The 26,726-nt window shown below is 35.9% G+C and overlaps 1 protein-coding gene across 2 annotated transcripts in view; it reads left to right on the top strand.

Annotated features, from left to right (window-relative positions):
* ATRNL1 (attractin like 1) overlaps positions 1-26,726 on the top strand; it is a 683,154-nt gene that overhangs the window by 41,461 nt on the left and 614,967 nt on the right. For both annotated transcript variants that reach the window (XM_060286203.1, XM_060286202.1), the window contains exons 6-8: positions 4,213-4,387; positions 6,962-7,049; positions 15,676-15,931. In XM_060286203.1, the coding sequence (XP_060142186.1) occupies positions 4,213-4,387; positions 6,962-7,049; positions 15,676-15,931 (519 nt within the window). The remainder of the gene's footprint in view (positions 1-4,212; positions 4,388-6,961; positions 7,050-15,675; positions 15,932-26,726) is intronic.

Raw genomic sequence — 26,726 nt, 5'->3', positions numbered from 1 at the left:
GCAGGCTCCTGGATGAGCCATGCTGTGCCGGGCATTACCCCTTTAGTGGTCTTTTGCGGAGAGTCTGGATTATCTCAGAGGGGCCAGGGGAACTGGGAAGGGGAAGGCCTGGTACCCGCAGCAGCATCTACTTAACAATCAGTGAAGCATTTCCATGTTTTAACAGTTGGAAAGGCTGTATTCCTGCATACGTAATGAATGTCAGTCCAGGATGTGTTGGATATGGGTGTGGGAGAAAAAAAGAACTCAAGAATAGCTCCAAGATCTTTGCCCTGAGCAACTGGGTAAATGGAAGTGCCGTTGACTGAGATGGTAAACACTGGTGAAGGAGCAGATTTGGGAGGGAAAGAAATCAAGATTTTAGTTTTGGACATGTTAAGTTTGAGATGATTATGAGACATCCAAGTGGAAATGTCATGTAGGTAGTTTCACTTTGAGTCTGGAATTCAAGAGAGATTGTGAGGATGGAGGTATAAATTTAAGAGGGATGAGTATAATTCCACTTTGGATTGTAGAACAGTGTCAAAAATTTGTCTCACAGTAGCCTGTCACTAATGCCGAAAATTACATCATTAGAAATTCATTTATGCTCTTTGGATTAACCCATGGAAAAGGTAGCATATTAAATCTTTATGAAAACCCACTGTAATATGAATTAGTTTATTACATCTTTTTCAAGACAGCTGTGATCTGCTTACCTTGAGGAGATTCCCATATTGATTGATAAAAGTTATGCAGGGAGAATTATGCAGAGATGTTCCATAACAGGACAGATAATGAAGTGGTAGACTTTTCATGGATGTGTTTTTATAAAAAGGGCGTCTTGGATGGCTTTAAATGATACTTAATGGGTGGTGAAGCCTTTGTGTGTATAAAGTGTTCTCTATAGTTATTTGTGTTTTAAATTAATATTCAGTTTATAAATTTACATTTTTAATCATTTTAGTTACGAGTGCAGAAAACTACAAATTAAGACATCTAATTTTCCTTACACTTTTAAGTCATATTCATAAATCTTTCTATTTATAAACTTATTAATTTAGAGTAAAATAAAGACAATCTGTAGAGTTTGGCTATAGACCATTCCTTCTAATAACTGCTAGAAGTTACATAAAATAAGGTAGTAACAAAGAGGAAGAATTTGACTGCTGGTTTGCATAGAAAAGTAGATATTTTAGATTATAGAGTAAAGATTTAAAAATCTCTAAAATCCAATTTCTTTTTTTTTTTTGTGCTGTACGCGGGCCTCTCACTGCTGTGGCCTCTCCCATTGCGGAGCACAGGCTCCGGACGCGCAGGCTCAGCGGCCATGGCTCACGGGCCCAGCCGCTCCGCAGCATGTGGGATCCTCCCGGACCGGGGCACGAACCCGTGTCCCCTGCATTGGCAGTTGGACTCCCAACCACTGCACCACCAGGGAAGCCCTAAAATCCAATTTCTTGTCGTAAATAACAGTATTTATCTGAAGTTATAAATTTAGTTATTAGCATTAGTTTCCTATAATTGCTGTAACAAATTACCACAAACTTGGTGTCTTAACACACATTCATTATTCTCTTACCATTCTGGAAGTTAGAAGTCTGAAATATGTTTCACTGAGCCCAAATCAAGGTGTTTGCAGGGTCACACTCCTTCTGAGGCTCTAAGAAAGAATCTGCATCCTTGACTTTTCCAGGAATAGAGTTTCAGTCCCTACATTCATTAGCTCTTTTCCCCTACTCCATCTCCAAAGCATGGAGCACAGCATCCTGCTTCAGTGGTAATATTGATTTCTCCTTCTGTAGTCAAATCTCTCTTACAAGGACACTTGTGATTACATGTAGAGCCCTGCGCTCTAGAGCCTGCGAGCCACAGCTACTGAGCCTGCATGCCACAACTATTGACGCCTGCGTACCTAGAGCCCGTGCTCCGCAACAATGAGAAGCCCGCGGACTGCAACAAAGAGCAGCCCCTGCTCACAGCAACTAGAGAAAACCTGTGTGCAGCAATGAAGGCCCAATGCAGCCAAAAATAATACGTAAATAAAATAAATAAATTTAAAAAAGAATAGATACCTAAAATACCTAAAATTGAAAAAAAAAGTACAAAGAATATACAAATGTCCTTTACCCAGATTAACCTATTATTAACATTTTACTCTTTCTGCTTTATTATTCCTGATTTAAAATAAATCTACATTTTTCTTTTTAAGAAAACAAGATATAGCATTTAGACCAATTAGGTATACCACTCATGTGTAATTGTCCATATGATCTTATTTCTCTTCAGTTAAGTTAGAGGTTGGTAAACTTTTCTGTAGAAGGCCACATAGTAACTATTTTCGGCTTTGGGAATTGCATGATATCTGTTGCAACTACTCAACTCTGCTGAGTACTGCAGAAGTAGCCATAGATAATACTTAAATGAATGAGCATACTGTGTTCTTAAGAAACTTTATTACAAAAGCAGGTAGTGGGTTGGATTTTGCTCATGGGCTGTTGTTTGCCAACCTGAGTTAAATGCGTTCTAAGTGGTTTAGAATTGTAGTTTAACTTATTTTTTAAAAAATCAGTGTGTTCCTTTAATTTCTTTGGTTACCAAGGAATAGTTCACAGTCTTTTCACTCAGAAATTATAAAGTTTTCTATATTTGATTTAAAAGATTGTGTTGTTATCAAAGAGATAATCTAGGGTGCTATCTAATTTGTACCTGAAAAATACAGACTCATAGAATGTAAGCATTGAAAAGGACTTGTAAGATGAATGAATGAATGCATGGGTGAGTGAACAAATGAGAAAATAAAAACTGTAAAGGCTAATATTTCTGAAATTAGGGTCTGTTTGGAAGCTTTAAAATTTTGTGATTCAGTGATAATCTAAAACTTTTTGATATAAGAAAATTTAACATCAAGTGATTGATCTCATAATTGTATAAAAATGCCACTAGATTGCAGTGCCAGCATTTGTGTTGACTGTTTAGTTAGGACCAAGTAGTATCCTTATTGCAGGCTAAAAAGAATATTGAAGAGTACTGATACTTTTGTGATAAGTGAAGGTCAACAGATGTTATGGCATATTATATGGATAAAAAAGGTTTGTAAAAGATAAATGAAAGAAAAGTGCTGGGAGAATTATGTTGTCAAAATAATATAAGTATCTTAAAGTTGCATAAAAAAGGTGCTATGGAATTGATATCATTTTCCACTTAGGACCAATGATTTACTTTGAGCAGAACAACACCATTCATCATTTTAAGCAAAAATTAATTTTAATGATCTTATAAGTTTGTTTATATACATAATTTATAAGTTTATGTTGGTTTTATATTTATAAAAGAACTTTAAACATAAGGAATTTATTTCTAGTTTTTGTTTAAGCATATTAGTTTCATTAGAATTAAAATAATCTGTGAGCCCTTAAATTTGATGAAAATACATTTCCTTTAGGAGCATTCCTTCCATAACTTAAGTTTGAGAAACACTGATCTAGCCTAGCCTGCTACATTTTACAGGTGAGGAACCAAGACTCATGAGTAACATCATGAACATGGATAGGAAAAGGCAGTGTTTTTAACTTAGAGTATTTATGTTATCCTGCACTCATTAATAGTTTTTATTTTATTATGCATAATAATTTTTTCTGTTTGAGGATAATAAGCCTCTCTACTGATGCCAATTTTGGTTGTTCTTAATAAGAATGATGCTAAGAAAAAATGTAATTTTATTTTTATATTTCTTTAATAGTTTACAATTTATGAATGCTTTAATTTCCACTGTCTTTAAAAAAATTAAATATTTATAATAATCCTTAGGAGATAGATTGTTATTTCTGTTTTATAGATGAAGGCGTGATGATGGCAAAGGTAAGCAGACTTTCCCAAGGTCACACTTTTAGTAAGAGACAGAACTGGGATTTTGAGTACATTGTTTACTGTTCTAATATCCTATTAGCATACTGAAATAAATCTGAAATTTATATCATTTAAGTAATTCTTTCAGATTGTATTATTTATTTGAACGTATCCAAGTCTGATTTGAGTGTATGATTTTTTCCTCTGTAAGCATTACATTTGCTTTTAGAGTTTTTCCTGTAAGTTATATTTCAGACCATTTATGTACATTATATTATTAATAAGATGAGCATTGGATTCTTAAATTCTCTTAATCCATGTATTCTGTTTCTACAATCTAAGGTCTTTGTTTAATGCATTGTGTTGTTTGATTTTTTTAAATAGGTCCTGATTGTTCTTTGAATGTTCCTTCCACTGAGTCTTACTGGATTCTGCCAAATGTTAAACCCTTCAGTCCTTCTGTAGGTCGGGCTTCCCATAAAGCTGTTTTACATGGGAAATTTATGTGGGTGATTGGTGGATATACTTTTAACTACAGTTCTTTTCAAATGGTCCTGAAGTAAGTTTTCTTTTTGTTTTTCAGATTTTCACAGTTTAATTTTTAGGCTGGATATTTTTCAGTAATAAGACTATCCTAAATGTCCTATGTTATTGATATACAAATTTATGAATGATTATTTTTGTAATATATCTGTTTGCCGCATAGGACTGATTTGAGAATATATAAACTCAGTGTATCAATAAGTTATTTGTCATTGGGCATATAGGTTTGTTCTATATAGATATTTCATTAACTTTCTAGAGTGCTTTTAATAAATTCTGAATAAGAAAATATTAACTTTAAATAAGCCCAGGCCGGGCCAAGCCTATATTGGGCATTATGAATATTGCTACCTTTTATTTTTTCAGAATGAAGTATAATTGCTTATATAAAAGTACTTTCAGTTTTTCTGCAAATTTTAATTTACCTAAACTTTTACTTTGCATTTACTTTACAAGCTTTTGTTGGGAGAACAGTGCCAGTATTATAAGATAGGTTATGCATTTACTGTTGACTCAATAGAGATTGTCCTTTGCGTGATTAGATGACAAGGAGAACTGCATGGATGCTAGCTTTATCTGATTTTTTCAGCTGATAATTTTATTTTATGAACTATTCAATACTATTCAATAATAGAATAAAAGAGGAAATAAGAATAATTTGATTATCAATGTTGTTTTCAGGGGTGATATTTATAATATGTAATAACTGATGCAACTTGGGCATCAACCAGTTGGAACTGACCCTGGACAGTGTACCATAATGGTGTGTACCCAAAAGGGTTGCCATATTTAGTAGATAAATATACAGGACACACAGTTAAATTTGAATTTTAGATCAACAGTGAATACTTTTTTAGTATGCATAGGCCTCATAATTTTATTTTATTTTTTGGTTTTGTCCCAAATATTGCATGGATCATACTTATACTAAAAAATTGTTGTTTATCTGAAATTCAGGTTTAACTGGGCATTCTGTATTTTATCTGTAAACTCTAATTTCTGAAAATACTCGTCCTATTAATTTTGGGGATCAAAAAAATTCTGTGTTAGGAGATTGCTTTAAAACTATGACTGAATAAGACTGGAATTAAAGTATGAAATAAAATAAAATAAATTCTGGAGAGAGGGGGGAAGAATTTTAGGTAAATATTTAAGTGAACAATTAGTAGAATTCTGTAACACAATAAATGAAGGATAAAATATAGTAGAAAGAATTGAAAGAGAGTTGGTAGGATTAAAATGAATTGTTAAGATATGCAAAGAACCTGAGGAACCGAGAGTTAAATGTGGAAAAGAAAAGGAAATTAACTATGATTCATGAAAATGAAAAGGTTGTGAAAATAATGTAGAACTTTGGATTAAACTGTGGTATTTGCAAAGTAGAGTTGTGAAGACAGAGTATAGTTGTCAAGGAAACATGGAGATCCTAAAAGTTTGTGTTCTGTACAAGTTAAATAGCATATTTTAAATTAAGTGATGAATTTTACTTGATATTCTCCTAAACATATATTTTCTATTTGAACCAGATAGTTTAATTTTTTTTTTTTGTCTGAAATCTGGTTCTTCTGGTTACAGTGTTTATTTAGTTTTATAGCAAACTAGAGGTATCAGCTTAGAAGTAATCAGCAACTTTGTTGCTGTTTTCACAGGTTAGAGAATATTTTTTCATTTTTCTGAATGTGGTTTAGCTGTAGGTAAGGATGTTTAAAAGCTTTTAGAAGTGATGGTGTCAGTTATAAGTTGATTTATCTTCTGTAGTAGAATTTAATTGAGGTGTAGATGTTATGCTTAAGACAAATTATTCAGTAAATAATATAAAAGTTTTGTATTAGTGTCTATTAAATTAGAGAGTATTTTACGGAACATTTATACATCGACATTAGAATTAATATGTATTCATGGGCATAGCAAATTGTTTTGAACACTTACTTTGTGCTTAGTACTTGGGATCTGTCAGTGCACATAATGAATATCCCATCTTTGTGAAGTTAGTGAGGAAGGACAGGCAATTAGAAAAAAATGTAATTAGCATGATAAATATGTATATTATAAATAAATTATATGTACATATATTCATATACAGATATAGATAGATAGCAAGATAGGTAGCAGGGGTAAGCAAATCAGGAATGCCAAAGAGGAGGGAGTTGCACTCACAAATGTAGTGGTGTAGGCTTCATGGGAAAGGTGAGAGCTGAGCAAAGACTTGAAGGGGTCAGACATTGGCAGAGAAGAAAGCCAGACAAAAGCCTTAAGGTAGGAGCTTCAAGGAGGCCCAGGTGACTTTAAAAGTGTAGAAGAGCTCACTATTGTTTAGGTTAATCGGCTGGTTCAGAAAAAATTAACTCCGGTAATAAATAGCCTAGTCAAGTTATTGTATATTATACATTCGGATGATTGAATCCTAATTTAGACTAGGTATATCTTGAATGAGTCTCTATTAGAAATTTCTAATATGGTATATGAAATTATGAGTTTATTCTAATTGTTTTTGAATTAATGAATATTTAAATACAAGAAAGCATATGCAAATTACAAAACTGAAAATGAATCTTAGCTTATGAAGTTATTTTTTTTTTCTTGTTTTTAGTTACAATTTAGAAAGCAGTATATGGAATGTAGGAACTGTATCAAGGGGACCTCTCCAGAGATATGGGCATTCTCTTGCTTTATATCAGGTATGAATCCTGCTTTAAATTTTAATCTTTTTTTTTCTTTTTTTAGACTTTATAGGAAGAAATACTAAATCTCAGATTTATTTCAAACATTTAGTAAGAACAGTAGATCATATGAATCACAATAACTTGAGATGTCAAAGACTTTTATACTATTTTAGTAAAAATAAAAAGATTTTAATACAGTCCTCCATTGAACATGAGAAGAAATGAAGGTTGAGTTTTTGTCCATGATATACATAACAAAAATTTACCATATTAACCATTTTTAAGAGTAGAATTCATTCAGTGGCATTAAGTATATTCAAGTTGTTGTACAGCCATTACTGTTATTTTCAGACTTCTTTTCATCTTACAAAACTGAAACTCTATACCCATACAGTAGCTCCTCATTTCCCCCTTTCCCCAGACCTTGCAAACTACCATTCTGCTTTCTGTCTCTGTGAATTTGACTATTCTAGGTACCTCATATAAGTGAAATCATACAGTGTTTGTCCTTTAATGACTGGCTTATTTCACTTGGCTTGGTGTCCTCAAGATTCATCCATCTTGTAGCATGTGTCAGAATTTCCTTCCTTTTTACGTCTGAATAATGTTCTGTTGTATGTATATATTGCACTGCATTTTGTTTATCCATTCATCCATCGATAGATACTTGGGTTGCTTCCACCTTTTTGGCTATTATGAATAATGCTATTATGAACATGGGTATACAACTATCTTTTCAAGTCCCTGATTTCAATTCTTTTGGATAGATAGCCAGAAGTGGAATTGCTGGATTGTATGGTAATTCTATTTTTAAATTTTTGAGGAACTGCTATATTGTTTTCCACAGCAGCTGTAACAATTTTACATTCCTGCCAGCAGTGCACAAAGGTTTCAATTCCTCCATATCCTTGTCAACACTTGTTATTTTCCTCTTCCTTCCTTTCTTCTTTCCTTCCTTCCTTCCTTCCTTCCTTCCTTCCATCCTTCCTTCCTTCCTTCCTTCCTTCCTTCCTTCCTTCCTTCCTTCCTTCCTATAGTAGCCATCCTGATGGATGTAAAGCAGTATCTCATTGTGATTTTGATTTGTATTTCCTTAATGATTTGTGGTATGTAACATCTTTTCAAGTGCTTATTGGCTATTTGTATGCTTTCTCTGGATAAACATATATTCAAGTCTTTTGCCCATTTTTAACTTTTTTTTGGTGTTGAGTTGTAGGAGTTCTTTATATATTCTGGATTTTATCCCCTAATTTGATATATTATTTGCAAATATTTTCTCTCATCCTGTGGGCTTTTTCACTCTTTTGATAGTGTCCTTTGATGGGCAGGTTTTTAATTTTGACACAGTCCAATTTATCTGTTTTTTCTTTTGTTGTCAGTGCTTTTGGTGTCATATCCAATAAATCATTGCCAAATCCAATATTATGAAGCCTTTTCCCTATGTTTTCTTTTAAGAATTGTGAAGTTTTAGTTCTTAGGTCTTTAATCTGTTTTGAGTTAATTTTTGTTTAGGATATAAAGTAAGGGTCCAATTATTTTCTCTTACATATGGATATTCAGTTTTCCCTGCACTATTTGTTGAAAAGACTTTTCCCCCATTAAATGGTCTTGGCACTCTTGTTGAAAGCATTTGATCATATATGCAAAGATTTATTTCTGAGCTCTCTAGTCCTTTGATCTAGATCTGTGTTTATTCCAGTACCACACTGTTTTGATTAGTGTAGTTTTGTAGTAAGTTTTGAAATGTAGAAATGTGAGACCTCCAACTTCAGTCTTGTTTTTCAAGTTTGTTTTATTTATTCAGGGTCCCTTAAGATTCCATAATAGTTTAGGATGGATTTTTCTACTTATGCAAAATGTCATTGGGATTTTGATAGGGATTGCTTTTAATCAGTTATTTTTATGTATTTGTGGGGTTCATGAATTTAGCATGATTAAAATCAGGCTATTTAATTGGTTTTTATTTTGAATCAACAAAAATTCATGTATTTTGTGGACTGTGACTACACTCTTCAAATCAGAATTTATATATTTTCTGTGCTTGTTTAAGAAAATTTGGAAAACACGGGAGCAATGTAAAGAATAAACTACCACTGTTTTGTTCTATGCATATACGTGTTTAAGAAATTAAATAAAAATCTCTCTGTGTACATATGTATGTGGATATATGTTTCTTTGTTTTCTTTCAGTTTTTTGATTTATTTCATTTTCTTGTAACAGCTTTATTGAGATATAATTGGCATACGATACAATTCATGTGTTTAAAATGTACAACTGAATGCTTTTTAGTATCTTCAGAGTTGTGCAATTATCTCTTGCATGCTTGTCAAAATTGCAGTGTTGCGTAATCAATTTTAGAATATTTTCATCACCTTGTAAAGAAGTCCTGTACCCTTCAGCTGTCACCCTTGCCCCTCCCTGTGTCCTCAAGGCCATTCTCTATGTCTGTGTCTTTATTCCTGTCCTGCCCCTAGGTTCATCAGAACCATTTTTTTTTAGATTACATATATATGTGTTGGCATATGGTATTTGTTTTTCTCTTTCTGACTTACTTCACTCTGTATGACAGACTTAGGTCCATCCACCTCATTACAAATAACTCAATTTCGTTTCTTTCTATGGCTGAATAATATTCCACTGTATATAGGTGCAACATCTTCTTTATCCATTCATCTGTTGATGGACACTTAGGTTGCTACCATGTCCTGTCTACTGTAAATAGTGCTGCAGTGAACATTGTGGTACATGATTCTTTTTGAATTATGGTTTTCTCAGTGTATATGCCCAGTCGTGGGATTGCTGGGTCATATGGTAGTTCTATTTTTAGTTTTTTAAGGAACCTCTGTACTGTTCTCCATAGTGGCTGTATCAATTTACATTCTCACCAACAGTGCCTCTCCACATCCTCTGCAGCATTTATTGTTTGTAAATTTTTTGATGATGGCCATTGTGAGGTGATACCTGATTATAATTTTGGTTTGCATTTCTCTAATGATTAGTGATGTTGAGCATCCTTTCATCAGTTTGTTGGCAATCTGTATTTCTTCTTTGAAGAAATGTCTGTTTAGGTCTTCTGCCCATTTTTGGATTGGGTTGTTTGTTTTTTTGATATTGAGCTGCATGAACTGCTTGTATATTTTGGAGATTAATCCTTTCTCAGTTGCTTCGTTTGCAAATATGTTCTCCCATTCTGAGGGTTGTCTTTTCGTCTTGTTTATGGTTTCCTTTGCTGTGCAAAAGCTTTTAAGTTTCATTAGGTCCCATTTGTTTATTTTTGTTTTTATTTCCATTTCTCTAGGAGGTGGGTCAAAAAGGATCTTGCTGTGATTTATGTCATAGAGTGTTCTGCCTATGTTTTCCTCTAAGAGGAAGCATATTTCCTCTCTGCCTACTTTCTGGGGAGTTTTTATCATAAATGGGTGTTGAATTTTGTCGAAAGATTTTTCTGCATCTATTGAGATTATCATATGGTTTTTATCCTTGATTTTGTTAATATGGTGTATTACATTGATTGATTTGCGTATATTGAAGAATCCTTCCATTCCTGGGATAAACCCCACTTGATCATGTTGTATGATCCTTTTAGTGTGCTGTTGGATTCTGTTTGCTAGTACTTTGTTGAGTATTTTTGCATCTATGTTGATCAGTGATATTGGCCTGTAGTTTTCTTTGTTGTGACATCTTTGTCTGGTTTTGGTATCAGGGTGATGGTGTCCTTGTAGAATGAGTTTGGGAGTGTTCCTCCTTCTGCTATAGTTTGGAATAGTTTGAGAAGTATAGGTGTTAGTTCTTCTCTAAATGTTTGATAGAATTTGCCTGTGAAGCCATCTGGTCCTGTACTTTTGTTTGTTGGAAGATTTTTAATCACAGTTTCAATTTCAGTGCTTGTGATTGGTCTGTTTATATTTTCTATTTCTTCCTGGTTCAGTCTTGGAAGGTTGTGCTTTTCTAAGAATTTGTCCATTTCTTCCAGATTGTCCATTTTATTGGCATATAGTTGCTTGTAGTAGTCTCTCATGATCCTTTGTATTTCTGCAGTGTCAGTTGTTATTTCTCCTTTTTCATTTCTAATTCTGTTGATTTGAGCCTTCTCCCTTTTTTTCTTGATGAGTCTGACTAATGGTTTATGAATTTTGTTTATCTTCTCAAAGAACCAGCTTTTAGTTTTATTGATCTTTGCTATTATTTCCTTCATTTCTTTTTCATTTATTTATGATCTGATCTTTATGATTTCTTTCCTTCTGCTAACTTTGGAGTGTTTTTGGTTCTTCTTTCTCTAATTGCTTTAGGTGTAAGGTTAGGTTGTTTATTTGAGGTTTTTCTTGTTTCTGGAAGTAGGATTGTATTGCTATAAAGTTCCCTTTTAGAACTGCTTTTGCTGCATCCCGTAGGTTTTGGGTTGTCGTGTTTTCTTTGTCATTTGTTTCTAAGTATTTTTTGATTTCCTCTTTGATTTCTTCAGTGATCTCTTGGTTATTTTGTAGCGTATTGTGTAGTCTCCATGTGTTTGTATTTTTTACAGTTTTTTCCTGTAATTGATATCTAGTCTCATAGTGTTGTGGTTGGAAAAGATACTTGGTACAATTTCAATTTTATTAAATTTACCAAGGCTTCATCTGTGACCCAAGATATGGTCTATCCTGGAGAATGTTCCATGAGCACTTGAGAAGAAAGTGTATTCTGTTGTTTTTGGATGGAATGTCCTATAAATATCAATTAAGTCCATTTTGTTTAATTTGTCATTTAAAGCTTGTGTTTCCTTATTTATTTCATTTTGGATGGTCTGTCCATTGGTGAAAGTGGGGTGTTAAAGTCCCCTACTGTAATTGTGTTCCTTCCGATTTCCCCTTTTATGGCTGTTAGCATTTGCCTTATGTATTAAGGTGCTCCTATGTTGGGTGCATAAATATTTACCATTGTTATATCTTCTTCTTGGATTGATCCCTTGATCATTATGTAGTGTCCTTCTTTGTCTCTTGTAATAGCCTTTATTTTAAAGTCTATTTTGTCTGATAGGAGAATTGCTACTTCAGCTCTCTTTTGGTTTCCATTTGCATGGAATATCTTTTTCCATCCCCTCACTTTCCGTCTGTATGTGTCCCTAGGTCTGAAGTGGGTCTCTTGTGGATAGCATATATACAGGTGTTGTTTTTGTATCCATTCAGCCAGTCTGTGTCTTTTGGTTGGAGCATTTGATCCATTTACATTTAAGGTAATTATCGATATGTATGTTCCTGTTACCATTTTCTTAATTGTTTTCTTTTTGTTTTTGTAGGTCTTTCCCTTATCCTGTGTTTCCTGCCTAGAGAAGTTTCCGTAGCATTTGTTGTAAAGCTGGTTTGGTGGTGCTGAATTCTCTTAGCTTTTGCTTGTCTGAAAAGCTTTTGACTTCTCCATCAAATCTGAATGAGATCCTTGCTGGGTAGAGTAATCTTGGTTGTAGGTTTTTCCCTTTCATCACTTTAAATATGTCCTGCCACCCCCTTCTGGCTTTCAGAGTTTCTGCTGAAAGATTAGCTGTTAACCTTATGGGGATTCCCTTGTATGTTATTTGTTGCTTTTCTCTTGCTGCTTTTAATATTTTTTCTTTGTATTTAATTTTTGATAGTTTGATTAATATGTGTCTCAGCATGTTTGTCTTTGGGTTTATCCTGTATGGGACTCTCTGCGCTTCCTGGACTTGATTGACTATTTCCTTTCCCATGTTAGGGAAGTTTTCGACTGTAATCTCTTCAAATATTTTCTCAGACCCTTTCTTTTTCTCTTCTTCCTCTGGGACCCCTATAATTCGAATGTTGGTGTGTTTAGTGTTGTCCCCGAGGTCTCTGAGTCTGTCCTCAGTTCTTTTCATTCTTTTTTCCTTATTCTTCTCCCTGGCAGCTATTTCCTCCATTTTATCTTCCAGCTCACTCATCCGTTCTTCTACCTCAGTTATTCTGCTATTGATTCCTTCTAGAGTATTTTTAATTTCAGTTATTGTGTTGTTCATCACTATTTGCTATTTAGTTCTTCTAGATCCTTGTTAAATGTTTCTTGTATTTTCTCCATTCTGTTTCTGAGAATTTGGATCATCTATACTATCACTATGAATTCTTTTTCTGGTATGTTGCCTATTTTATCTTCATTTATTTGGTCTTGTAGGTTTTTACCTTGCTTATTCGTCTGTAATATATTTTCTTGTCGTTTCTTCTTTTTGATGGTTGGGGCTGTATTCCTGTCTTACCGGTTGTTTGGCCTTAGGTGTCCAGCCCTGGAGTTTGCAGGCAGTTGGATAGAGCCGGGCCTTGGTGCTGAGATGAGGACCTCTGGGAGGCCTTACTCTGATTAATATTCCCTAGGGTGTGAGGTTCTCTGTTAATCCACTGGGTTGGACTTGGAGCTCCTACCACAGGAGCTTGGGCCCTACCTCTGGCCTGGGAACCAAGCAAAAAAAAAAAAAAAAAAGAAAGAAAGAAGGAGAAAAGGAGCAGTACGATATCAAAGAATAAAAAAACAAAAAGATTTGAAAGATAAAAGATATATTAGGAAAAGTAAAAATATAATTGCAACAAGGTAAAATAAAACCACAACAGAAAAAAGAAAAAAAAAAAGGTGGGGGGAACAAGCCAAAAGGAGACAACAATAACAAAGTATAAAGAATAAAATAAAATTAGAAAAATAAAAGATTTACTAGGAAAAATAAAAATATATATGAGTCAGCAAGGTAAAGCAGAACCCCAATCTAAAAGCGGAAAAAGAAAAAGAAAAAGCCTTCGCTATGTGGGAGGAGTTTAGGCGGGGGTGGAACTTAGGCAGGGGTGGGGTTTAGGGTGGGCGGGACCTAGGCGGGTCGGGGGTGTGACATTTGAGCATGGGGCAGGGCCTAGGCTCAGGACCCATGCAGCCAGAAAAGGCCCTGGGGGCCAGGCGTGTGTGGGGCGATGATGTTCAAGCATGGGGCAGGGCCTCTGCTTAGGACCTGGCAGGAGGGGAGAGGCAGCAAGTGGAAAGGAGGGCCTCTGGAGTGTGGAGTTCCGGAGTTTGGAGGTAAGGCCCTGGGTGAGGGTGTGTTGGTGGGGTTTAGGCCCAGCCTGTTGGAGGGAGTCTCCATGTGTAGAGGTGGGGCCCTGGGTGGGAGTGCAGGGCAGGGTTTGGGCTCTGCATGGCAGGAGGCAGGCTCCGAGGGCAGAGGATTAGGCCAGGGAGCCCAACAGTCTTCCCAGTGCCTAAGTGGACAGGGAAAGCGCTGGCCCACTTCCGTTCCTTCACGTCCTTCCTGCACCGTCTCCCACAGGGTCTCCCCTGACCCATTGGATCCTTAACCGTGGGTGGGTCCCACTGGGTGTAGGAACTCCTCCCCTGCCCCAGCTGCCCCTCAGGTGTGCCGGTCCTGGAGGTCCAGCCTTTACTTTTGCTCCCCCTTCCCACCCTCCCACTCCCTCAGGACCTGTGTGGCTGGAGGGGGCCAAGGTGGGCAGAGGATCAGGCCTGGGATCTCAACAGGTTCCTGGGAGTCCAAGTGGGCAGGGGAAACCTGGCCATGCTCCCTTTTGATCCTCTGCCCTCCCAATGGTTCCCCAATTTCCCCCTTCCGGCCTGAGTTCCCTTCCCCTCCCCCAGCTGCCCTTGAGGGGCGCCGATCCCTTCCTGCCTCCACTTCTCCCCCATCACTTCCCCAATGCCCCACGTTTCTACCCTATCACTGGGAGTTCTTCCCATCCCCTTAGGTGTCCGTGGTCCCCCACCGGTGCCTGGTAGGTGCCCTAGTTGTGCGGAGACATGAATTCTGCATTCTCCTAGTCCACCATCTTGACTCTGCCCCCTCTAATTGTTTTTTTATTTCTTAGTATTCTCTGTATACAAGTTCATATCATCTACAAATAGAAATATTTTACTTTTCTTTTCTAATCTTTATACCTTTATTCAGTTTTTGCATATTTGTTCTGGCTAAGCTCTTGAGTACAATGTTGAATGTAAGTGGCAAAAGCAGGCACCTTTATCTTATTACTGACCTTGGTGAAATATCCAGTCTTTTACCATTAAGTGTATGTAATAGCAGCTTTCTGTTTTTCTTAGATGCTCTTTATTAGGTTGAAGAAATTCTTTTCTCTTTCTAGGTTGTTGAAATAGTAATGATTTATATATCATTCATTTCAATCATATTGAAATTGTATAATTTATAAGTGCTACAAGGTATTTGCTCGTAGCCGTGAGAAGTGGTGATAAAAATGTACTCCACATAACATATGCAAATGTGATCTACCTTTCTGGTGAACAATGATGAAAACAGTGAATGACTGAGACTAGCACAAAGCAGTACAAATAGATGGTAAAATTCAAATTTAACAACTAGGGACTCAACAACTAGGATAATTAAAACCATGGTTAATTGACTACATAACTTTTAAATAAAATACCTTAGAGTAACTTTTTGTAAGTGTGGATTTTCCCCCTTCTTGTAAGGAAAAGAAGTAATTATCACTACTTATGTGTTCTCATTTGACTTTTTACAAATAAGAACTATGTCTTATGCATGTTGTGAGCAATTACTAAAATTTAATGTTTAGTATTAATTAGTCTTAATTTAGTCTTTATTTTTAACTAATATATCTTGCTAAGATACAAATATTTTTTTATTAACATATGTTTTTTTAATTTACAGGAAAACATCTTTATGTATGGAGGCAGAATTGAAACAAGTGATGGCAATGTCACAGATGAATTATGGGTTTTTAACATACATAGTCAGTCATGGAGTACAAAAACTCCTACTGTGCTTGGACACGGTCAGCAGTATGCTGTGGAGGGACATTCAGCACATATTATGGAGTTGGATAGTAGAGATGTTGTCATGATCATAATATTTGGATATTCTGCAATATATGGTTATACAAGCAGCATACAGGAATACCATATCTGTGAGTTACTTTGAACATGTAACTATGTACTCTTCTTTATTGGTTGAGAATATTTTATCTATAATAAAATCTTCATGTGAATTTAGTCAAAATGGTTAGTTATTTGAAATTAGAATTATAAACCAAGAATTAATTCTTTCTAATATAAACTTTTTTATGTTAGCTATTGTCCTTTAATATGTAAGTTATCTTCTTAGCCAAATGTGCGGAAATGTTACATACTAGACACATTTTCTAAGAATTGAGAATATGTATTTTAAATATCTGAAATTCCAATAGATAGTGCTATTTCTTTGGATTTTACTTATGAACCGAAAGCTAAAACTACCCCAGTTTCTTAACTATGCATTCCATGATTTCAGGATTTTTCATTTTTCAAGGTTCTGTTTCTAATCTTATTGCAATATCTCTATGTATGTATTACTCTTCTAAAGTAAGCTTCCCAAAGACAGTCTTTTGGCTTCTATAAAAGATTATATCTGGTGTGTGAAGGTGACTGGGGCAATCTACATATGACTCTTAAATACTCTAATTTATTTTTCTGGTACTTTATTTCTTTGAATTCTTTATGACATTTTCAAACAGTTGTAAGTTGTTTTTTTTTTTTAAAAATTTGCCTACAGATGTGTATATGCTATGTTTGCTATTTAGATTCAGGAACATACTCCATTTCCAGTTCTAGCCAGGATTATGAACTCAAGTTTTTGGCCCTTTTGTGTATAGACAACTATATTCAACTATTTAGAGTCCTTGTGTAGTCTTGATGAGAGAACTCATTTGCAGATCACCACTGGCAACAACAAGAGAGTGCTTGTGTGTCAGAGGAAGACTTCCTTCTGAATTCTCCACTGTTTCCCCTTCAGTCCTTTTAAGTGACCTTCTCTTTTTCACATCCCCAGTACAACTGGGCTAGAATTGGGATATGTATCCTCCTTACTTCTTACTGTCATTTCCACTCTATTTTTACTCCTTCCTCCTTTAAATCACTCAACTTTGAATCTTACATCATCAGACTATACCACCTACTACTTCTCCATCTTACACTCCTCTGTTGCTCCTTTGATCACTGTGCTTAATTCCTGGAAGAATATAGCTTCTGGCTCACTGTCTCTGTCCTACATATATTAGCCAGATATTTTTATGGATATTTTAGGATCCATTTAAATACTTCTGTCCTCTCAATTTTTTGATCTTTCTTACAAAGATCTTGTTTTCCATCCTGTTTGGGTCTTTCTCTTGCATTGCGGTACTCTTGACCTTGTGTACCTGCTACGAATCCCATAATTTCCATTTCAAGTATCTTACTCTTCAAGTGCTGCTCATCTTTCCAGCTTACTCCTGAAGAGTGTCCAGACACTGGGAATTCTTCAGCCTTACCAGAGCCTTTAGTCCGTTGAGCCTCTGGTCAGTGCTTCACTCTCTCTCACCCTCTCTTGTCTGTACTTCTCATTTACCGAGTTTTAAGTTCATAATCACCAATCTGTCTTACAGTTTTCCAAGATGACTGTTTCATATGTTTTCCTTTCTCTCTTCAGACATCCAACACTTCACTCTTCATCATTACTCTCTTACTTCTTATTTTACTGAGAAAATAGAAGAAATCTAAAAAGAATTCTGGTGATAGGAACATTTTAGAGTGTAATGGTTAATAAATGCTGCATTAAATAAGCCTGTTTACACACATTATTGTCATAACAAACTCATGGTAGCAGTGAAGCACATGTAGGTGAGGCATTCTCATTTTTCAGATGGGCCCAAGAGTCGTTTAATTAAGAGTGACAGATTTTCTATGTAAAAAGTTTGTTTTGTTTTTGGTTTTATTATAGTGTTCAGGGAATGTTGTAGGTATTATTTCTGCTTTTTGTAATTTATTGAGATTTTCTTTGGGGCCCAATTTTCATAAATGTTCTATAGATGCTTGAAAAGGAGGTAAATCCTATAATATCAAAGTATAGCATTTGATACATATATATAAAATCTACTTTATTGATTATTCTGTTTAGGTCTTTTCTTCCTTACTTATTTTTAACTTGATCTATCATGCTCTGAAAGTTAATAAAAGTCTAACAATATTAGTTTATTTCTGCCTCTTTCTTCTTGTGTATTCTGGAATTTATGCTTTATGGAAGTTGCTATTATGGATATTCATAACTGTTATATCTTTATTGCAAATTGTATCTTTTAATATTATAAAGTGCTTTGTTCGGTGTTTTTTGATCTGATTTCAACATATTATTAATATTATGGCTCTTGGTTTTTTTTGGTGGGGATCTGATTTCAACATATTATTAATATTATGGCTCTTTGGTTTTTTTCCCCTGTGTACCTTTGCCCATTCCTTTATTGTTAACCATTCAGAATCACTTTGTTTTAAATGTATCTCTTGTATACAAGAGAAAGTTGGATTTTGCTTTGTGATTCCCTCTGGTTTTTGTACATTTTATGTACGTTTTATGTTTTTTTTTAAATTACTTTGTTGTCTTTTTTTGTTTTTAATTATAGCTCTTCTTGTGATCAGGGAGAGTGAGGCCCATTTTTTTGTGGGAACAAGAGAGGTAATATTTGAGATCTACCATTAGGCTTCTTCCATGTTCCTTGTTTTTTGTCTTCCTTTCTGCATTCTTGCAGCTTTCTCTATCTGATTCTCTTAGTTTCACTGGCTTTTTGCATGTTCGCACCTGATTTGGAGTTGGTGAGTTTTTTTCATTCCTAATTTCTCTGGAAATTTAATTTTCTTTTTCTTTCACTTTTCCTCCCCATGTTTTCCTTATTTTTTATGTCTTCCCTGAGGAAAATGGGAAGATTCAGGATTAAACTATTACCATGCTTGTACTTGAACCATAGGTGATGACTTTTTAAGTTTTAAAATGAATACTTTAAGTCGACAGTTAACCATACTTTTACTCTTTGATCAACCTCCAATTTACAGGCTACTGTTTCTACTAATTTAATTCATATTGTTTTACTTTGAACACATTTGACATTATTATAAGTATTTTATGCTAGGGGTCACTATCTTTTCTGTAAAGGGACAGATAGTAACTATTTTAGGCTTTGTGGACCATATGGTCTTTGTCAAAACTAATCAGCTCTGCTGTTGTAACATGAAAGGAGCCATAAACATAAACAGATGGGCATGGCTTTGTTCTAGATTTAGCCCTGGGTCTTAGTTTGCCTACCCCTGCTCTAGAGAGAGAGTGTGGACTTCTGGGGGCCTAGCAACGTAGGTCCAAATTAAGTTAAACTTTTGGCATGTGGTTTTTTTTTTTTTGAGTTTGAATGTAAGATGAATTTATGCTCCAAAGTGACATTATGTTTAGTCTATGCCCAAACTACTTTTTTCCTCTATGTAGAGCCAGAGCTGAAATAGATGTTTTCTGTCTGCCTCTGCAGAACAGATTTTTAAAAACCTCACTTTTTCATTGATGGTATAACCCTTTAGGGATCCCGGCTTTATATAGAAGTTCCTTGATGCCATACCTGCATGGGTTTACCTACAGTATTGGCCATTGAAACAAATCTATAGGCCACCTGATTGGTACATGCCTTCCCTACCCCATTCTCCCTACTGGTTATAGTTTACAGTTCACAGAATATATTTTACTTTTTTCATATTTCCCTTTATTGAAGGATAGTCTCATTCAGTCCTGAGATGTGGTGGTTATACTTTCCACGGATGGTTAGGAAGGCACAACAAATTTATTCTAATCTTCTCTGAATGGTAAATGTTGGTATGGATTGTTAACCAGTAAATTCATTGGTTGGTAGGTTTTCGGTTTTATTTGGAATAATTTTTTTTTTTTGTGGTACGCGGGTCTCTCACTGTTGTGGCCTCTCCCGTTGTGGAGCACAGGCTCCGGACGTGCAGGCTCAGCAGCCATGGCTCACGGGCCCAGCCGCTCCACGGCATGTGGGATCTTCCCAGACCGGGGCACGGACCCGTGTCCCCGGCATCGGCAGGCGGACTCTCAACCACTGCGCCGCCAGGGAAGCCCTGGAATAATTTGATTACAAAATGTCAAGTGTAGTTTTGGTAAATTTTAAAGTATTTCTACAGAGGGTTTTTTTTTTTTTTTGCCTTATTCTATAACCAAAATACTATTTCTAAGTAAATTTATCAACAGGGTATTTTTGGTTTGATTTTTGTCCTATTAATTGTATTATTTGTTAGGTACCTTTATGAATGTAGTATAAGGTGGAAATGGGAAGAATACATGATTTATGAGTTTTATAAGAATAGTAGGTGAATTATGAGTAGTTTTAAAATGCTATAAATTATTTAAGTACAAAGTAAAACTCATCAGTTTTTCTAAAATGATATCTTAATAATAAAAAGTTAACATATTACTTGACTCCTAAAGCATTTTGAATTTGTCACTTATTGTTAAAGTATGTGATGTCAAAAAAATAATCTGTAAGTACTTCCACTTTGGAAAGTACTTATGAAAGAATACAAAACAATAGGAATATGTAAAGATGTTGTCAGAATAATTAAGTTGTGTATACCACAGACAAGTGCTACTTTAGGGAACAATACTATGTTAAGTAAGGCTGCTCTGAATATAAGTAATGGGATAATTTGTCATCTTAGTTATAAGTGAATGCTTATGTCAGTGGAGAGAGTTAAAATTTTTTTCCCTCTGTTCTTAGTGGGAATTACTACACTGTGATGTGAGTTTAGGCTCTTTTTCTTGACTGATTTTAATGGCATCAACTACCCAAATGTATATTGGCTTTACTTTGGTTAACCTTACATGTTTAAAGCTTCTAGGAAACTAAGAAAAAAAGTTTTTTTGTTTGTTTTTAATTAAACAAGAGGCTGTTACTTTAACCAGCATTGCAGTGAGGGTAACTGAAAAGAAAGCTGAAGTTATAGCATAGTAATTAATGAAAACAGAGTATTTTACTATATAAAAATTTACTCTGGGGGCTTCCCTGGTGGTGCAGTGGTTGAGAGTCTGCCTGCCGATGCAGGGGACATGGGTTCGTGCCCCGGTCTGGGAATATCCCATATGCCGTGGAGCGGCTGGGCCCGTGAGCCATGGCCGCTGAGCCTGCGCGTCCGGAGCCTGTGCTCCGCAATGGGAGAGGCCACAACAGTGAGTGGCCCGCATACTGCAAAAAAAAAAAAAAAAAAAAAAATTTACTCTGAAGTATACCCTAAGGATATTGATCTCACCATTATGTAGAAATTTTAAAAAGAGACAAAAACTTCCAATTAACATACTCCAAGTGACCACTTACTCAACTTCTAATAATGTTGCAGATAATTTGAAGCATTTCTGGCTCAGTGCTTGGTACTGTGACTCTTCCCTGATATTTTGATAATAATATGATTTAAAACAAAGGAACCATCTGGTTAACTTAACTTTAATCATTTAATTTGAACACTGTACATTAACATTTGAAAAAAAATCTAAAATACTGCAGAATATTTTTTAGCTCTTGAAACTGTAGTTTAAAGTCTTAGGCACTGTCATTGCATTTTATAAATTTTAGAGTATCTATTGAGCCAAGGAGTACCTCCAAATATTGCGTTGACTTTGTAGCTTATAGGAGCACAGTTTTGGTTCCACAGATATGCAGTAACGCTTCTCAGCCAATGATGCATCAGGTATTTTTCCTTATCTTTGCAGAACTTATTTCTAGCAGGGTGATACAGACAATAAATAATAAACAGAATAGGTATGTTTATATATGATGTGTTAGAAGATAGTAGTTTTTAGTAAAATAGAGCAAGGGAAGGGGATTAAGAATACTGTGAGGGTGGGAGGTAGTCACAAAATAGGGAGGCCAGAGTAAGCCTCAGTGAGACGATGAATTTTGGTCAGAGTTGAATGAAGTGAAGGAGTTTGCTATGTGGATATCTGGGAGAAGAGTTCCCAGAAAGTAGGAACAGCTAGCGTAAAGGCACGAATATGCAGGCATGTTCAAGGAACAGTAAGGAGTCTGGGAATGCTTTGTTAATGTTTATTCTCTCTCTCTATAGAGAGAATAAGCATTAACAAATGAGTGAAGTAACAAATGAAGTTAGAGGAGTAACAAGCAGCAAGATCATCAGATTTCTGCCGAGTGTTTGTATTTTACTTTGGGTGAAATGGAGAGACACTGCAAGATTTTGAGTAGAGCAATGACATAATTTTTAAATGAATCGTTTTGGTTGCTGTGTTGAAAATAAACTCTAGGGAGGAACGAACAGAAGCAAGGAGGCCAGTTAGGAAGTTGTTACAGTAATCTGGGCAATGATGGTGGCTTAGACCAGGGTGGTAGTATTGGAGATGATGATAATCAGTCAGTTTGTTTTGTATGTTTTTAAAGTAGAACAGATAGTATTTGCTGAGGGTTTGGAGGTAGTGTCTGAGAAAAAATGAGGAGTCAAGGATGATTCCAGGATTTTTGGCATGAGCCACTGGAATGGTGAAGTTGCCATCAACTGACGTGTAGAAGACTCTGAAGCAGGTTTGAGATGAAGGTGATTCGAAGGTCAGGAGTTCAGTTTGGACATGTTATATGTGAGATATCCATTAGACATTAAAGTGAAAATGTCAATTAGGCAGTTGGCTGTATGGATCTGGAACTCTAGAGAGAGATCTGGGCTGGAGATGTAAATTTGGGACTTCTTGGGATATGGATGGCACTTAAAGCCATGAGATTGGATCAGATCACTAAGGAAATGGGTGTAGATAGAAAGGAGAAAAGGATTGAGCCCAATGATAAGAGGTAGGGGTGAAGAAGGAAATAAGCAAGGAAGAGTACAGTGAACTAGAAGCTAAGCAATGAAAGATTATTATACAGAAGAGTAATCAACGGTGCCAAGTGCTGCTCTGCTGATGGGTCGAGTAAAATAATTACTAACGATTGACCATTAAGTTTAATACTGTGCAGATCTTTGGTGATCTTGACAAGGACAGTTTTCGGTTTTTTAAATAAATTTATTTATTTTATTTTATTTATCTTTGGCTGCATTGGGTCTTCATTGCCGCACGCGGGCTTTCTCTAGTTGCGGCGAGTGGGGGCTACTCTTCGTTGCAGTGCGTGGGCTTCTCATTGCGGGGGCTTCTCTTGTTGGGGAGCACGGGCTCTAGATGTGCGGGCTTCAGTAGTTGTGGCACACGGGCTCAGTAGTTGTGGCTCGCGGGCTCTAGAGCGCAGGCTCAGTAGTTGTGGCGCACGGGCTTAGTTGCTCCGTGGCATGTGGGATCTTCCCAGACCAGGGATCGAACCTGTGTCCCCTGCATTGGCAGGCGGATTCTTAACCACTGCACCACCAGGGAAGTCCCGACAAGAACAGTTTTCGTGTAGTGTTGGGGTTAAAAGCCTGACTTAGATTTAAGAGGGAGTTAGAGGAGTGGAATCTGGCACAATGGGCAAAGTCAGTTCTTTCAAGGAAAGTTGTGTGTGGAGGGGAGCAAAGAAGTTAGTGGCAGGAAATGTAGGATGTTTTTAAACCTGGGTTTTCACAGAAGCAGACCATGAAACAAGGATTCAAGTAAATCTCACTTGGAAAATGCAGGTAACAGTCTTAGGGGAGATGAGAAGTAATGCAGGTGTGAGAAGGCAGCCATTAAAGGGTCTGTTAATAAAGCATTTACCACAGTGGTGATGGAACTTAATTACCCAGGCATTAAATCAACACATAGTATTTGAGTCCTGTGGGCTGTCTCTCCAAAGTCAGTCCATTCTTTTGTTGAAGATTTGTTTCCTTGAGTGTGGCTTGATTTATATGAAAATGTGTGTAGATATATAACTACAGAATACTAGAGAAAATAGCTTCTGTGGAGCACATGTAAATAGGTCTGGCAGAGAAATTTTTTATCAGGCACCCTAGCGTACAGCTTCTAAAAGTGTATAGTTATTAAGTGGTTGGGAGTGACAGTAACCTGTAAGCTTCATGGAAAAAATTATTGGAAATGATCAGGAAAATTATCAGGGGAATGTATAATGAGGAGATAGGTTTGCAGTAAAGGCTCTATAAACTTGTTTAAGTAACAAAGTGGAGGTGGCCTTTATAATTGTGTAATGATGAAAGACTCTCAGTGTTCCACAGCTATACTTTCTGCCTTTTTCATTTTCTGGAAGTGGTTTAATTATCCTCTAAATTCCTGTAACTCTTTGTTTATAAATGAATATGACACATATTCTGCTTTTTATAGGTATTGTTTTTGTACTTGCATTTTTTTCCCAAGAAGTTTAGAGAGGAATCCTGCTGTATCCTCTTTGTATGTCTACTTCTAGTAAAGTGCCATGTATTAAGTGCTTGATAAATATTTGTGGGTGAATGAATAGGGTTTTCAGCAGTATTCTTTAAAAGTGAATCTATATATTTCCTGAATGTTTTAAAAGTATATTAGCCAAATTATTTAAATTGTCTACTGTGCATATTATTCTTTTTCTAGTGGTGATGTGATTCATATGGTACTGTGTTTGATAGTCTTCATTTGTCTCTCCAGATCTACCCTTCACTATTCCATTCTGCTCCCATGCCCTGCAGCTTTCAGTTGGGGTCAGCTGGTAGGAGGTACCATCAGTAGATCAGAAGGTGGGAGATGAGTGAGGTTAAGGTATTTTATTCCTCCAACTCTCCTCCTGCTGGATTTTCTTGGGTTAATTGGGTTGTCCTACTGAAGGCTTAACTTTCTGGTGTTCTTCCCCATACACCTACTATCTAGAGTTCTAGAAAACAGCCCCTCCTCTTGCTTATTTCATGCCGCAGGATAGTAAAGGCTTTCTGCTCTGATAGTCCCGGGATATTATCCTAGCCATACTTTTGTAAACAGACTTTTAATTAGACTCTTTACAGTTACTCGTTTTGAGCATGTCTGATTGCACCTACTATTAGTTCTCGGAGATTCAAATATAACTTTTAACCTAAATGGTCCTTCATGCGTATTTAGGTATTAGGATCCTGGAGGTTGGGAGAAAAAGGTGTTTTGTGAGGGAACTTCACACTTCTTTTTTTTTCTTTTTTTTTTTTAATAAATAAGGTCTAACCTTTATTTAATTAATTAATTTATTTTTGGCCTCCCCATGTGGCATGTGGGATCTTAGTTCGCAGACCAGGGAATGAACCCATGCCCCCTACAGTGGAAGCACGGAGTCTTAACCATTGGACTGCCAGGGAAGTCCCGCACAGTTTGTTAATGGAGAAAAATGTCAGAAGAAATACAAATTTTTGGAGTGGCATGGAGCTAGGTCCTTTAGTTCATTTCTAGTACTACTATTCTTGAATTTTTAAATTTTAATATGGTCATCTGTAGCATTTTATATTATTTAAGATTGATATATTTGCTTAACACTTTTCAAGAGCATTAGCTATTCTAAGTTTTTAAAATAAGCAGCACTCTTATTTGTCTATGTATTGCTTTCTAATTATTAAAGAAAAACCATTTGTTGATTATTCTTAAGTTTTTTTTAATAATTACGTTTACTCTAACTCAGCTTTATTTGGTTATTATGTCATCAACATAGAACTAATCATGTCTTACTAGCAAAGTCACCCCCAAAAGTATATCTGATGAGAGAATATTTATCTTAAAAAGATAACCATTTGTTGTGTTCCTTGAAGTTTTCTCTTTATAATAATTCATGTTCATAAAAAACTTTATTTAAAAAAAGTTTTCTGCCTCTCCATTAGTCTGAAATCCAGAATTTCTTATTATGTATTTTTTTTAAAAAAGATAGCTTTATCACCTATACATGTATGCTTATATGGCATATTGTTTTGTTTACTTGTTTTTGAATTTTATGAAGAGGAAATAATATTTTAGGCAGTTTTCTGAGGCTTTCATTTATTTCCTTCATCACTGTATAACCAAGATTAATTCATGTTGTTATGTATTCCTACAGTTAACTTTTTTGCATTACTGTATTTCATTGTCTGACTCTACCATAATTTGCCTATCCATTCTCCTATTTATGAGCTTCTGAGTTGGATACCTGCTGAAATTCACCCACAGCAGCAATTTTGAGACATCTTGATAAAAATACTATATTTTAAAAGATAAAGAAAAAAAATTCCTAGGCTCTTCAGGCAGAAAGATGAAATATCTTACAAGGGCAAGAGATTATATCAGATTTCTCAAAAGCAACCTACAACTCATGGCAACTAGGAGCAAATTTTTCAAGAAACTCACGGAAAGAAAATATAGGCTAAGGGTTTTTTGTTTTTTTTTTTTTGCGGTACACGGACCTCTCACTGTTGTGGCCTCTCCTGTTGCGGAGCACAGGCTCTGGACGCGCAGGCCCAGTGGCCCGTGCGCGGCATGTGGGATCTTCCCGGACCAGGGCACGAACCCATGTCCCCTGCATCGGCAGGCAGACTCTCAACCACTGCGCCACCAGGGAAGCCCGGGCTAAGGGTTTTTGTATCTTGGCAAACAGTCCTTCATGTGTCAAGGCTATAGAAAAACAGTTTGAACGTGGCAAAACTCAGATAATTCTGTACATATGTGCCCTATTTCTTTTACAGTAGAAATGTGCAGACTTTTTGTAAAGATCTAGATAGTAAATATAATTTAGGCTTTGTAGGCCATACAGTGTGTGTTGTCACCACTCAAATCTGTCGTTGAAGCTCTCCACAAGCAGCTGTAAAAAATGCATGAATGAATGAGTGGACGTTGCTCCAATAAAACTTGATTTACAGAAACACTTGAGCCGGATTTGGCCTGTGGGCTGCAATTTACCAACATTTCTCCTAGAGAATAAGCTCCATTTAATGAAGAGGTGAATGGGAACACTTCAGGTAAAAGACTGATCGAGAACATTTCATGTATTGAATTTCAGAGCTAAGACTGAA

Source organism: Globicephala melas, chromosome 16 (genome assembly GCF_963455315.2).
Source record: "Globicephala melas chromosome 16, mGloMel1.2, whole genome shotgun sequence".
NCBI classification, from domain to species: Eukaryota; Metazoa; Chordata; class Mammalia; order Artiodactyla; family Delphinidae; genus Globicephala; species Globicephala melas.
The sequence above is the reverse complement of the archived record's forward strand: the minus strand, read 5'-3'. Positions and strand labels throughout refer to the sequence as shown.